This window comes from Balaenoptera acutorostrata, chromosome 2, assembly GCF_949987535.1.
Source record: "Balaenoptera acutorostrata chromosome 2, mBalAcu1.1, whole genome shotgun sequence".
Classification (NCBI taxonomy): domain Eukaryota; kingdom Metazoa; phylum Chordata; class Mammalia; order Artiodactyla; family Balaenopteridae; genus Balaenoptera; species Balaenoptera acutorostrata.
In genome coordinates, this window is record NC_080065.1 from 132,974,572 (window position 1) to 132,990,534 (window position 15,963).

Here is a 15,963-nt window from a genome sequence, read left to right on the forward strand (position 1 = left end):
TGTATTTTATGTATATTCCCACTGATGCAAATTAGTTATTCAGTTTTTCCATTATGGTTATTATGTTCAGAGAGGCATGCATTTATAAAGGTCATGCTTCTGACTAAACAAAAACCTCAAGCAATTATTGATATTGTTGTTTTTAAAATAACCTTAAAATTAAGGTTTTTCAAATTATTCGATGATTTAGTTTTTCAATCTAGTATAAAAAATTATTCTTTTCGTTAATTGAATACGCATTGTAGATAACACAGCCTGGATTTCTTAAATCACCAAGGTTATTAAACCCTACTTTCATTGAAAGTGATAGCAGCTACTTTGGTAATGAGTAGTCTTTTGTTGAAAAGTCAGAACACCTGAGTTTTAGTCCTGCTCTGGGTGTGTGAAACTGAGCAACTCATCTCTTCTGTCCAGGTCTCAATTTTCATTATTAGTAAAATAAGGAGGCTGGGTAAATGATCTCAATTTTACCCTCCTGTTGGATTCTGATTCTGTGTCCTGCACCCTTTTGTGCTAATAAAAAGATACTATTTTTGTGGATTGTAGGGCATATGTTTTCTTAAGGGGAGACACAGGTGCAATTTTTGGTAGTTAAGAGCTGAACTTCCACTTCATAATTCCGTTCAATGAAACAAATGTCCCACCCTAAATAGGGCATTCAGAATTTAAATTAAGAAACACAGAGCATTCATAATTATCCATAATGTGTTCAACACTCACTGAGATTTGAAAAGCAATTTTGTTGTGGTGGTTGTTAAATTTCAGTATAACACTTCGGGTCATCTTGTGATATTCAACATTTTATTACTTCATAAACAGGGAGTTTCTTTTCCCTTGTCTTTCATCATGCCTCAGCTACTTTTCCTTCTTTTTGTCTTTGGCTGGGGTCATTGTTTTGGTGGGGTCATTGGACATGATTATGTTGAACAGGACTGCATTATTGTGATGGCTCAATATTTGCCCCATAATTAACCTGTCAGTGGGTTGATCACACAGCATTTCTTTAGAATCTCCTTGGATGAATCACAACTTATAAACTGAAATTATCATTGTTTCTTTTATGGGAACCATTGAGCATTAATTTTATTACCACACTGTGATTATCAGGTGACTGTCTTCTGCGTCTGTATTCCCAGATTGTTACAACCAGGAAGTTCGGAACACACCCATTACTCCTCTAAAGACAAATATCTTCTCATTAGATTCTCTTTTAAAGTGTCCTAATGAAGTGTAAGTTATATATTTTTTTAAATCAGAGAATACTAGATCTAGAAAAGGTCCTAAAGAGCAGCTATTCTGAAAACTTCCTTTGTGTTGGTAGTGAGACTGAAGTCTCAAAGGTGATGTGACTTTGCCATGGTCTCCCAGTGAGTTAGAGCCACAGTTTAATTTCCCTTCTGACTCCAAACCACACTCTTTTTTTAAATAAATTTTTTAATTGAAGTATAATTGATATGCAATATCACATTAGTTTCAGGTGTACATCATAGTGACTTGATATATATATATATATACACACATACACATACACACATCTCAAAACGGTCACCATGATAAGTCTAGATACCATTTGTCACCATACAAAGTTCTTATAATATTATTGACTGTATTCCCTTTGCTGTACATTACACCTCCATGACTTATTTATTTTATAACAGGAAGTCTGTACCTCTTAATCCCCTGCACCTATCCCCCCTCCCCGCCCCCCCTCCCCGCCCCACTGGCAACCACCAGTTTGTTCTCTGTATCCATGAGTCTGTTTTATTTGTTCCTTTGTTTTGTTTTTTTAGATTCCACATATAAGGAAAGTCATACAGTAATTACCATTCTCTGTCTGACTTATTTCACTTAGCATAATACCCTCTGCAACCCTTCCATACTGTCACAAATGGAAGGATTTCATTCATGACTGAATAATATTCCATCCATCCATACATATACATTGTATATACGTATATATCACATCTTCTTTATCCATTCATCTACTGATGAACACTTAGGTTGTTCCACGTCTTGGCTACTGTAAATAATACTGCAGTGAATAAACCATACTCTTTATGCTCGCATTTTTTTAGCTGAAATGGGAAGATGAGGGTCATACAGTTGAAAAAGGCCACAGAGAAGCATTTTTATGGATTATATTATAGTAATATATGCTATCAAGTAGTGTTTTAGTATAGTGTTTTAAAGTTTATATATATATTTATCATATATAATTAAATATAACTATTTTGTATACACACATACCCACACACACATATATATGGCCCTTATCAAATAGAATTTTCAAAACACAGAGAGAAACTTGAAAATACTGAATCCAAGTATCAATCAGGAAATTTGTGTGTATAAACCTCTTCTGAATTTTGGGAGGAAGTCACAACCTTTTTAGGTTTTCTAAATAAAGATTAGTCTTGATGGTCTGCATTTCTAAGTGGGTAATAAAGGAAAATTAGGTTCACTCCTTCTGAGGTTTCCACCTGCAGTGTTAGAAATGAACATTGATAAAGGTGGCAGAGTATATAAAAATGACCCACAGATCCACAGAGAAAACAAATAGAGTAAGCATAATGCTGTTGGATACCATCTTATTCCTTATTCCTTGCAAACTAAGTAAATTGTTCTTGACTTGTTCCATATTAAGTAGCTCTTAAGTATCTCATCTTACAGATTCTATACTCTGCTCATTGGCAACACTTTTGTTTTGTCTTGGCTGCTGTGTTTTGTTATGTCTTTGTTGGAACCTCATGACAGATCTTTTATTTATTATCTTTACCCATAGATTTGAAAGTTAACAAAAACTACCTGATTTTAGAAAATATTTGCTCAGCCTTATTCTTTCCTAGACTCTTTTACCTTTTAGTAAGTACATGACATAGTATATACAGGTACCAAGTAATTTGACAATGTAATTACTATTTCTCATTAATATGTTGTGTGTGTTCACTAACACTTTCTAGATATGACATTCTTTGACTATAAATCCATGATGCACATTTTCTAGATTAAAGAGTAGGAAAGTGCTAAATGTAATTACTTGTCTTTTTAAAGAATTTCTGCAAGGAATATGAAAACCACGTGAGGAATGGAAAACTTTTTTGTACACGGGAGAGAGAGCCAGTCCGTGGCCCTGATGGCAGGATGCATGGCAACAAATGTGCCCTGTGTGCTGAAATTCTGTAAGTATAGATGTGGTTTCTTTGGAGTTACTCAAAAGGTGAAGTGGAGATTGACTAAAATGATGAATAAGAACAATGTTCATGGGAAGATTTGTTGAGAATTTTTGAGCAGTTTTATGTCCTCTACAAATCATAATACCACCTAATAAGTAGGCTCTAATGCTATATATTTCTTTTTTAATACAAATGGATTCTAATTTCCAGTAGGATGATTGGATTACAAAATACTTGTTAACATTTTCTCCCATGACCTTTGTAAGCCTTTTTTTGAGCTAGTCATAGTACAGAATGAGGGTTAAAAGCAGGCACTAGAACTTTGATTCTTTTCCTTCAGTAATTACCCCATTGTGGCAGAATAGACGGGATGCCCACAAAAAAATCCATGTTCATACGTGAACTGGATTAACTCTATCTTTTCATCTTGGACATCTGACCCTGGGGGAAGAGCAAATCCCACAACATATAAATTATGGCATTTCTAAAGATGGCTCAGGAAAGGTCTCATCACATTTTCTTTCAGATCCTTGAACTCTATGAGCTCTTTCCTACACTTTCCAACTGCCAGTTCTTGTTTTGGCCAGCTCATGTCTCTTCCATGGTTTGCATTTCAAGATTATCCTTCCTTGGATGAGATCTCCTAAAATCACTAATTAAATTCAATCTTTATAACACTTAATAATTTTATTTTATAATAATCATCATAGTTGGTATTTGTATAATTATTTCTAGTACTATTTGTTGACTGTCACTCTTCTCTACTGGTCTGTAAGTTCTAAGAAGATAGGGTATGTGTTTATACTGTAAACTACTGTACTATATTCCCAGGGTGCTGTCCAATGCTTGCCAAAAAATAATTACTAACCAAATGTTGAATAAATAAGTGAATGAATGTATGGACAGATCCCTGCTCTCAAGAAGCTTAAGGCTAATAGCAAAAATAATCCTTGGATGTACACACACACACACACACACACACACACTACAAGACAGAATGAAAACTATCCTATAAGAGAAGAATATCCAAGTATGAAAACACACTGAAAGATGTAGAACTCATTTCCACTTTGAGGTATGGGATGTCTTCTTAAAGAAGGTAGAATTTGGGCTTCCCTGGTGGCGCAGCGGTTAAGAATCCGCCTGCCAATGCAAGGGACACAGGTTCGAGCCCTGGCCCGGGAAGATCCCGCATGCCACGGAGCAACTAAGCCCGTGCACCACAACTACTGAGCCTGAGCTCTAGAGCCCGCAAGCCACAACTACTGAGCCCACGTGCCACAACTACTGAAGCCTATGTGCCTAGAGCCCATGCTCCGCAGCAAGAGAAGCCACGACAATGAGAAGCCCACGCACCACAACAAAGAGTAGCCCCCGCTCACCCCAACTAGAGAAAGCCTGCACACAGCAACGAAAACCCAACACAGCCAAAAAATAAATAAATAAATAAAATTAAAAAAAAAAAAAAGAAGGTAGAATTTAAGCTGGGGAGGTTTAAAAGAAGGGAAGATGACAAAAAAGAAAAAAAAAAGATTGTTACAGTGGAAGGAAATGGCAAAGTTAAAGGCAAAATGAAAGGAGTTCTTTGGGGAAATGGTGAAGATTTCAATTTAATAAGGGGCTTTAGGGTGATTTGAAAATGTTTGTTCTAAAACTCAGGAACACTTAGCTGTTCCTTTCCACTTGCATCTAAACGACTATTTTGTAGCTTGAAGATTCAAAACATCTATATTCACTTCCTTATTTTTGTTTCTTTCTCCAGCAAACAGCGTTTTTCAGAAGAAGAAAATAAAGCAGATGAACACCTGAGAAAGGATAAAGAACAAGTTAAAAGAGAAACTGAGGTGAGGATTAGTTTGATCAATTCGGTTACGACTTTTGTAGGGTGTGTGTGTGTGTACTTTAGAATGCATTTTCAATATTTATTTATTTTTCCTCCACTACTAATGGGTTTCTGGAAACTAATTTTTAGTTACTATTTTATAAGATTTAGAATACTTATGACATTACAATTTTTAGCTCTATTTGGAGGAAATTAAGGCACATTAGTAAAAACAGTTCCACACTTCTGAATGAAGGTGATATATCAAGCTTTATCTGAATTCAAAGTTGATATACATTCTTCAAATGTGTGACAGTTGTTTTGGGGGTTTTCATTTTGAAAGCAATAGCAATGTAAAATTTTAATATGATCCTTTTAAAATCATATGACATTCTACTTTTAAAACACCTCTTAACTAGTCATCTGCCTTTTTTCCACTGCTACCATCTTAGCTCAGATACCTAATAGCTTTCTTTTGCATTGATACATTAGCATCCTGCCTGGTCTCCATACTTCTAGCCAACATCTTCCTCAATCTTCAAGATTCAATTATTCTTCCATGTTGTTTTCACAGACTAGGAAATATTTCCATGAACCAATGGCATTATGAAAATCTAATGTTTAAAGGTATTCTAGAGTGTATTTGGACCATTTCACTCCATTAAAGAGACCCTATTTAACTTATTTCTTAGAGTTATCCCACCTTCTACGAAGTGTAGTTCAGTTTCATAAAATACCTCATTCCCTTAGTCCACCTTCTGCCTTCATGTAACTATATCTTAATTGCTAAGGCCTCAGTTTCAACTGCTTTCTTTCCTTCAATCCTGGGTTACAAAGTCCTTTTAATTTTAGCTGTTAAATGTCCCTCAACTATCTTATCTTTCACTTTCAATTTCTTCCTTCCTTTCTCTCTTCCTTTTCTTTTTCTCCCTTCCTTCCTCCCTCCCTCCCTCCTTCCCTCCCTCCCCTCTTTCTCCCTTCCTTCCTCCCTTCCTTTCTTCTTCCCTCCTTCCTTCCTTCCTCCCCTCCTCCCTCCTTCCCTCTCTCCCTCCCTCCCTTCCTTCCTTCTCTTCTATAGTTTCCCTAGCTCCAGTCTTTAGTCACTTAAACCCTCCACACATCCGACTGGATAATCTTTCTAAAACAAAGATTTGATTAGGTCCTTCTCTGCTATAAATATTGTTTTCCATTTCCTAAGAATAAAGTCCAAAGTCCTTTCAAAGTTTAGTAGTCTGATTTTGACTTATCTTCAAGGTCTCCTTTTAACCAGTTCCCAAACCTTCCTCTTTGTGTCCTGCTAATTCTTTAGCCACTATACTCCTGACTGTAATAGATTATCTCAAAATAACATATTCTTTTACACCTCTATGTCTTTGCATATCATAATTCCTCCTGGAGGACTTATTCGCCACATTGTTCTCCTAGGCACATTCTAAAGATACAACTCAAATATAAGCTCTTCTCTGAACTTCCTTGGACCATTCTTTCCTATATGCTGGTGCACACTTAATTTAGACATGTGTCATATCCCTTAGCTTTTTTTTTTTTTTTTTTTTTTTTTTTTGGGTTCCCTTAGCTTTTTATATTGCAAGTCCTTATCCTTTTCACTTGACATAAAAGCGCTAAATCACATTCATATTTAATCCTTTTAACTTAATATATTTGTTAAACACTTAAATGGATGAATCTTATAAGAGAAATATCACAAAATTTTTGGACAATTATAAATCCTAAATGTTTTATTTTTTTATCCTTAATTCCTCTTTTCCAATATCTTTGATAAAGAGTATCTAAAGTTTATAGAAAACCATATCTAAACTGTCTCATTTTCTTTATTCAGAAACTCTGCAGTGAGTATCAGGATCATGCAAAGAATGGAATACCTTTCTGTACCACAGAAAATGACCCTATTCGTGGCCCAGATGGGAAAATGCATGGCAACTTGTGTTCCATGTGTCAAGACTTCTAGTGAGTACAGAGTTTTAGAATGTCGAAGAGAAAAGGGATCCTACAGTAATCTAATAGAACTAGCTTGTTTCATGGATGGGCAAACTGTGGCTCAGAACTGGGAAGGGAGTTGAAGAAGTTACACAGAGAATGTAAGTAATAGAGCTGGGAATAAGTACCTAGAGCATTTATGCCAAGATGTCTGTTACCCTCGACACTCATTCTCTTAGCACTGGAACATCCTGACTTATGCAAATTATCAAATTCTCCCTACTGCTGAAGCTTCATATTGTGAACCTGTTGTGCAAGTTTATAGGCATCTCATCTTCCAGAGGGGCGAAGACCCAAAGTTAACACTTACTGCAGAAATTGATTATTGAAGTTGCCCATGAAACAACCATGAACTCTTATTAAATTACAGTAAATGTTACTTTATATAATGTGACATTTCTCAGTAAGTTATAACTGAGTTTGGTTTCAAAATTTGGGACTGCACTCAGTTTATCTGATTGAGTTCAGATTAAGTAGTTGACTACATTTAGAATCTTTGGTCTTTTGTAATTCGATTGACAACCATGTATGGTTGAAATACCATCAGTTAACTGTACATACCATGCAATTCCATTGTACAAAGCAAATTTAGGCTCATTTGGTTTATCAATGTATGGAAATTATTAATATTTTTCCACCCATCCTACATTTTCTTACAGATAACACAGCCATGAGTAAGCAATACATGTAAACTGAATTAATAAAGCTACGGCATACACGACGTGGTAGATAGAACATAGACTTGAGAGGAGAAATTTGGGTTAGTTTTGGTCATATCCTGAGATTATAAGCAAAGCCCTCACCGCCTCACCTTGTCTCTGTGAAACAGGGGACTAGTCAATGTGCTTTATTAAGGCCACTTTCAGGCTCCAGGTGTAATGTCACCAGGGTACTAGTTTTGATATCTCCTTGATGAACACTGATGATGTTCCTTTTCTGACCACAGCCAAAAAAGGTAATTTACAGAAAGCAAGTCTCCCAAATCCACAAGTAACGTTATCTTTAAAGTCTCCCAAATCCACAAGTAACGTTATATTTATTTCAGTGTTATGCAGAAACTATGAAGACGTTAAGGTATCTTATCATACTGGAGGCTGTTTTGTTGCTTCTCATTAGTATGTAGTGATAAAAGGGCAAAGTCGCTCCTTCTTGAGGAGGGAGGACAGATTAGCAATGCAGAAATGTGGAGAAACCATTGACTGTGTTTGGTCCTATGGATCTGTCCTGCTTTTGTTTTGTTTTGTTTTGTTTTTTCTCATTCAGCCAAGCAGAAGCTGAAGAAAAGAAAAAGGCTGAAGCAAAAGCAAGAAGTAAAAGAGAACCTGGAAAAGCACGCTCATATGCAGTGAGTAGACTGTAATTTGAACACACTTCAAAGAGCCTAAAGGCTGGAATATTGCCCTGCAAAAATCCCCAGAAAATCTTAACCTTTCAATCTGGAGATGACATTGAGATGAATGATATGGGAGTTGATCAATTCTTGCTGCTTCAGAGACTAACTCGGTACAGTAAAAAGAACTTATTTGCAGTCTGAAAAAAAATGATTTCTAGTTCTAGTTTCATCACTTACAGACTATGCTAGCTTTTGCTTACCACTTTCCTGAGACACTTAGTGTATATTTTCTATATGTGAATTTTTGAAATTTCATATCTGAGTTGGGTTCAAAATACATTGTACACACACAGAAAACATGGTTTTTACCTTTGAAATATTACAATATTCATTTTCATGGCTTTATATAAGTTACCGTTAACTTCTTCTTTAGATGATGAAAGTCTCCTAGTCTTCCCTTTAAGTTCTATTCTTTTTCTTATCCAACCATCCTCCCTAACACAGCTGGAGTAAAGTTTCAAAATATTAACTAGATCATAATACTGCTCTTCTTAAAATGCACAAATAACTCATTATCAACTAAAGGATGCATTTCAATCTCCTTAACTCTCTTATTTGGCTCCTTACCGTCATTCAGAAATTCATGTTCTGCTATAGGCCATGTAGTGTCTGACATGTGCTTCTCAGCTTATTTTAGCAATCTAAAATGTGTATTTCTCAATCCATTTCTTAACCAGGAAAATCCTATTTACTCTTCAAAGTCTCACTCAAAGTATCCTAGTTCCCTGACATCTTCCCTGATTTCCACAATCAGATTTCATGGTCCCAACCTCCGAGTTCTCAGATTTTCTTGTACCTGTATGTTTGCACTTATTTTATTCTATTTAGATTATAGTGGAGTTTACTTATCTACCTCTTTTATTATACATCCTATTATGTCTTATTTGTTTTCATCTCTTAGCAAATCACGAGGTTTTTTGGGTTCAATTGAATTTTATATTTGAGAGAAACACAACTAAAATCCTGAGCTCAAAGATTAGTTTCTACCAATGTAGATACTTCAAACTTCTGCTTTGAATGGGAATAAAACGTGTGTCCAAATTACCTTCTCTATCTTGGCAGAAGCTGTGCAGTGAATACCGCAAGTTTGTGAGAAATGGAAAACTCTTTTGCACCAGAGAGAATGACCCCATCCAGGGCCCAGATGGGAAAATACATGGCAACACCTGCTCCATGTGTGCGGCTTTCTTGTGAGTAGAGCTGCTGCTGGGAAAATGAGGGAGGGTTTTGTCCTTTCTGCTTCATTTCTCTTTTTTGGAGCTTTATTCTATTTTGTTTCTTAAATTGTGTTTGTTTCTTATCAATGGCATTTTTTTGTGACACATTTTTGCACAATGTCATAACTGTCAAAGAATGATTCCTGCATATCAATCACTGGTTGAGTTTCCTTGGAAGTGTAAATGACATGAAACAAGGATCATACCCTTGCAGAGTGGCATATGAAATCATCTGAAAACACATAACAGATCACTAGCAAACATATCAATATGCCAAACAGTACCTCAGTTCATACATGGTTCATAATATATATAACTGTAATAACTGAATGATATTTGAGTATTTTAGATCACTTTCAATCTGGAGATTCTATGATTCTTACTCATCTCTTTTTAAATCACTCTCTTTCAGCCAAGCAGAAGAAAAAGAAAAGAAAAAGAAGGAAGGTGAATCTAAAAATAAAAGGCAATCTGAGAATACATCTTCCTTTGAGGTGAGGGGACCTTCTTCAACAAGTCAGAGGCATATGGACCTGGGATCCATAGATGGCATTCAGGGAACCCATAAATTCCCTTAAACTGTATGAAACATTGATACAGTTTGTGGTTTGTGTATTTGTTTATATGTGTGCATGTACACATGTGCATATGTGACTATTTCTAGGTTGAGGGTCTGTAACTTTTATCATTTAAAAATATTCACGTCTTCAAAGTTAAGAACTATTCTAAAATTTGCTAAGTGCTGACCCCCATTTAAGAAAAAAGTCTAAACTTCAGCAGTTTTTGCAATCTGATCCAACCCGTGTTCAACACCTCAAACTTCCCTCCTTGATTTCACAGGAGATGTGCAGGAAATACCGCAAATCCAGGAAGAATGGACAGCTTTTTTGCACTAGAGAGAATGACCCCATCCAGGGCCCAGATGGGAATATGCATGGCAACATCTGCTTCATGTGTGAGGCTCTCTTGTGAGTAGAGCTCGGGGCTTCTGAGGCAGTGGGGACTGGGAACTGCTAAGGGAAGTTTTCCAACAATTATGAATAATGCGTTTTCCTCTTCAGTGTAGCATTCTTTTGTGTGTCACATTTAAATGAACTAAAAAACAAACAAACACACAAAAAACTCCAAAACCAAGTGGAGAGCTTTCAGATGATAACTACTGTGATATAAAAAATGCAGAATAATTTCAGGACATTTAAGAAAGAACTCAGAATCCTTTTTTCAGAGAAGAGAATACTCTATGACAACCATACTAATTGCTTTTAGTTTTCTGAAGGATTATCAGGTGAAAGAGGAAATGCATGAGATTACATGTAATATATTGATATCATTATGGTGCATGGCAAATTTTAGGAATTTTTGTTTTGCTTTGGTTCATGATTTTTCTTTCTACTCATTCTGTGTGACCTCAAGGAACAGAATTAAAATTGATGAGAGATATAGGGAGACATATTTGGGCACAACATGAAGATGAACTCTGCAATAGTTAGGCTGCTTCAGGAATGATGATTTTGTTGTATAGGAGTTGAATACCCCATTTACAGGGGACTAAAGTATGACTTTAGAATAGACAACATGGTACGTCCTCTCAAACCAGAGTCTATTGTATTCCTTAAGTCTTTGTCCCAAGGGATACTCTATTTTCTATATGCCCAGAATCTCTGAAAGGATTCAGTCATTGCGTCTTCCCTAGTGGAGAGCAATACAACCCAGCAGATTTGTCCCATAGTGTAAGTAAGCCATGGAAGCATTAAAAAATCTGTTAGATGGAAGTCATGACGATGACCATATAATTATCATAACCAACATTTATTGAATGCATATAATCGGCATATACTTGGGTTTTGCTACCCAATCTCATTTAATCTTCACAACAACCGTATGAAATGGGTTCTGTATTATCCCAAGTTATAGATGAAAAAAAATTAAGGCCCAGAGAAGATGAGAATGATGGAAATTTCGGCCCAGGAAAAATGAAGAAAATGTTAAGATGATAAGAAAATGATAAGATTTCTCATTGTAGGGTGTAGACAGGGTATAATTATTTAGCAAAACCATTATCAACTTCTGGTAGTAACATCTGCCTGTTATGCTCATTTCAATCTGTTTTTCTTTACATTAATCTTTCAGAGATGAGGAAGTAAGTCTGCCACCTAGTGGTCATCTCTGCTGTTTCCTCTGACAAGTTTCCATTATGAAAAGAAAATGCTTCTTAAATTTTATAGTCAACTTAGACTCACAGTAAAGTTTCGATCAGTTTCCATATAAAGAAGTATAAGAATATACTTATACTTATATAATTGTGGGAATATCCTCCCGCAATTTTGGAGCTATTTTAGTTAGTTTCTTCCATCAATATAAAAATTCCTTATCCAATTAAAATTTTATTGCCTCATATTTTACGGATATGTTAGCAAAGGCTATTGCCTCTCTTAGGAACCATACTTCCCTCCATAGTCATTTCTTAAGCACTTTAATATCATATACAAATAGTGTTTTCAACTTTTTAAAAAGTTTTAATTTGATCAATGAGCAGTTTTTACATTGACTGTAATGTATGAAAACATTTTAGCAAATTATTTTTGTCTCTACAACATGACTGAATTATCTGCATTATAGATCCAATTATGCTGCAGACTGAGCATATTAAACTCAATTTGCAACACTGTTACTCATCCAAAATGGTTAAGAGCTATTACTCTCATTTCATTTTCATCATATGCCTGTTTTTTTGTTGTTTTTTTAAAATTTATTTATTCATTTTTGGCGGTGTTGGGTCTTTGCTGCTGCACACGGGCTTTCTCTAGTTGTGGTGAGCACTCTTCCTAGCGGTGAACGGGCTTCTCATTGCGGTGGTTCCTCTTGTTGCGGAGCACGGGCTCTAGGCACACGGGCTTCAGTAGTTGTGGCTTGTGGGCTCTAGAGCGCAGGCTCAGTAGTTGTGGCACATGGGCTTAGTTGCTCTGCGGTATGTGGGATCTTTCCGGACCAGGGCTCGAACCCGTGTCCCCTGCATTGGCAAGCGGATTCCTAACCACTGTGCCACCAGGGAAGCCCAATATGCCTGTTTTTGGAGTGTTCACTTTCAATAATGCTTACAATGCTGATGATAACAATCACTTTTATCAATCACTTTATTATGTACCAGATACTAATTCTAATTGCTTTACATGTATCAACTTATTTAATGCTCACGACAGTCCTATGAGAGAAGTATTCTTATTACCTCTTCTATCCCTCCACTCCATTTCCCCATTTAAAGATGAGGAAAACACAGAGAGGTTAAGACACTTTTTGTGTTCCTTATTCTATTTGGCTGCAGTCTTTCTTCTTAACTTTCTTCTTAATCACCATGCTATACTGCCTCCCAGAAGCTAAATATCACCACTTTATAAAGAGTTCTGCACCTTTTGCAGATGTAAAAGAATCAGCAAATAAGAAAGTCCTATTCCAGGATATTTGCTGGGAAGCTAAATAGGTTTGCTCATTAATTAAGGGGTTTTCCCTGGAACACCATTCTCTTGAGGTGTGGTAAATCATTCTAATTATTACCCAATAAAATTACACCTACTATGAATGGATCTTTGGAGTTGCTTGAGAATAATCAAAGCAATGAATGATCAACTTGTGAATGTTAAGAATACACACTACTGTATTAAGATTCTTCTGTCTCTCTTTTTTCCTGTTTCTTACAGTCGACAAGAAGAAAGAGCAAGAGCAAAGGCTAAAAGAGAAACTGCAAAGGTAATTTTCTCACAAATTCTTATATTATACCCTGACGTTTTTTCTCTACAATAACATTCTAGATATCTCATTAGCATAAATGTTTTCCTGTTTAATTTTTATGGGACAGAGAAAGACAAATATCATATGATATCGCTTACATGTGGAATCTTAAAAAATGGTACAAATGAACCTATGAAACAGAAACAGATGAAATGAAACAGAAATAGAGTCACAGATGTAGAAAACAATCTTATGGTTACCAAAGGGGAAATGGGGGTGGATAAATTGGGAGACTGGAATTGACATATACATAGTACTATATGTAAAACAGATAACTACTAAGAACCTACTATATAGCACAGGGAACTCTACTCAATACTCTATAATGATCTATATGGGAATAGAATCTAAAAAAGAGTGGATATAGGTATATGTATAACTGATTCACTTTGCTGTACAGCAGAAACTAACAAACACTGTAAATCAACTACACTCCAATAAAAATTAATTTAAAAAATGAATAAATATAACCTTTAACCTGGAAAAAAAAGTCTTAAGTACAAGTTTCCTGAGTGTCAATTTTATTTCATGATAATTCAAAATTTAAGGTTTATTTCATAAAAAGTGGAGTTTAACTTACTTTGTAAGGAATATTTCCCATATTTGGCTTTTCTTAAGATTTCTGTTGTCAGGCACAGGTTATTACTATCAATTTTTACAATTTACTAATTTCAGGTTACATAATTCCTACCTCTTAGCTATTTTAAAGAGAGAGTACAAGATCCCTATCATTCACATTAGTTCAATTTACAAAACAAAGTGCACATATATTATCATATTTGATCTTTGTCAGCACCCAGCTATGGAGGAATACTAGTATTTTCACTTTCAATTATGACTATTAATTAAATCCTTTGACTTTCTAATTATTTTTAATCTACTTCACATTTCTATAATTTTACAATTTTATAAGTAGCAGAGCAAACTCTGTCTTTACATAGATGTAGGCTTACTCTCACATAGCCTTACACAAGGTTTACCTTTATTTATTCTATTTCCTAACAACAGCTTCAAAAGTATAAGCCTAATAATTTGGGGGGAAAAGTTGACACAGTTTAAAAGGTTGTCTTTAAACTGATTCATTTTCTCAGTAACTTTCTGTTACCTGGAACCATCTTTTTATTAGTAATTCAGAATTGAAAATTTGTTTTATCCATAATGTTTGATCAGTTTCTAAATCCTATTAGATTTTTCAAATGGTCTTAGCACATTCCTCCTCCTCTCCACTCCCATTGTTACTCTTCTGTTTCAAATACGCATCCCCCATCCCTGGACTTTATCAAGTAACTCCCAGAAAGATGTCAGTTTCTCCAGGCATCATACTTTCATATTTGTTCTCTCCCCCATATCTTTGTTTCAGATATGTCTTTCTTTTTTTTTTTTTTTAATAGATCCTTATTGGAGTATAATTGCTTCAAAATACTGTTACTTTCTGTTGTACAACAAAGTGAATCAGCCATATGCATACATATGTCCCCATATCCCCTCCCTCTTGAACCTCCCTCCCATTCTCCCTATCCCACCCCTCTAGGTTATCACAAAGCACAGAGCTGATCTCCCTGTGCTATGCCGCTGCTTCACACTAGCTAACTATTTTACATTCGGTAGTGTATATATGTCAATGCTACTTTCACTTCACCCCAGCTTCCCCCTTCCACCCTGTGTCCTCAAGTCCATTCTCTATGTCTACATCTTTATTCCTGCCCTGCAACGAAGTTCATCAGTACCATTTTTTTTTTTTTAGATTCCATATATATATGCGTTAGCATCAGTATTTGTTTTTCTCTTTCTGACTTACTTCACTCTGTATGACAGACTCTAGGTCCATCCACCTCACTACAAATAACTCAATTTCATTTATTTTTATGGCTGAGTAATATTCCATTGTATATATGTGCCACATCTTCTTTATCCATTCATCTGTCGATGGACACTTAGGTTGCTTCCATGTCCTGGCTATTGTAAATAGTGCTGCAATGAACATTGTGGTAAATGTCTCTTTTTGAATTGTGGTTTTCTCGGGGTATATGCCCAGTAGTGGGATTGCTGGGTCGCATGATAGTTCTATTTTTAGTTTTTTAAGGTACCTCCATACTGTTCTCCATAGTGGTTGTATTAATTTACATTCCCACCAACAGTGCACGAGGGTTCCCTTTTTACCACACCCTTTCCAGCATTTATTGTTTCTAGATTTTTTGATAATGGCCATTCTGACTGGCATGAGGTGATACCTCATTGTAGTTTTGATTTGCATTTCTCTAATAATTACTGATGTTGAGCATCTTTTCATGTGCCTCTTCGCCATCTGCATGTCTTCCTTGGTGAAATGTCTATGTCTTCCGCCCATTTTTAAACTGGATTGTTTGTTTTTTTGATATTGAGCTCCATGAGCTCTTTGTATACTTTGGAGATTAACCCTTTGTCTGTTGTTTCATTTGCAAATACTTTCTCCCATTCTGAGGGTTGTCTTTTTGTCTTGTTTATGGTTTCCTTTGCTGTGCAAATGCTTTTAAGTTTAGTTAAGTCCCATTTATTTATTTTTGTTTTTATTTCCAATACTCTAGGAGGTTGGTC

The 15,963-nt window shown here is 35.7% G+C and overlaps 1 protein-coding gene across 3 annotated transcripts in view; it reads left to right on the plus strand.

The window, feature by feature from the left end:
- SPINK5 (serine peptidase inhibitor Kazal type 5) overlaps positions 1-15,963 on the plus strand; it is a 76,688-nt gene that overhangs the window by 25,091 nt on the left and 35,634 nt on the right. For all 3 annotated transcript variants that reach the window (XM_057540822.1, XM_057540823.1, XM_057540824.1), the window contains 8 exons: positions 3,052-3,179; positions 4,936-5,017; positions 6,836-6,963; positions 8,257-8,338; positions 9,449-9,576; positions 10,016-10,097; positions 10,444-10,571; positions 13,299-13,347. In XM_057540822.1, the coding sequence (XP_057396805.1) occupies positions 3,052-3,179; positions 4,936-5,017; positions 6,836-6,963; positions 8,257-8,338; positions 9,449-9,576; positions 10,016-10,097; positions 10,444-10,571; positions 13,299-13,347 (807 nt within the window). The remainder of the gene's footprint in view (positions 1-3,051; positions 3,180-4,935; positions 5,018-6,835; positions 6,964-8,256; positions 8,339-9,448; positions 9,577-10,015; positions 10,098-10,443; positions 10,572-13,298; positions 13,348-15,963) is intronic.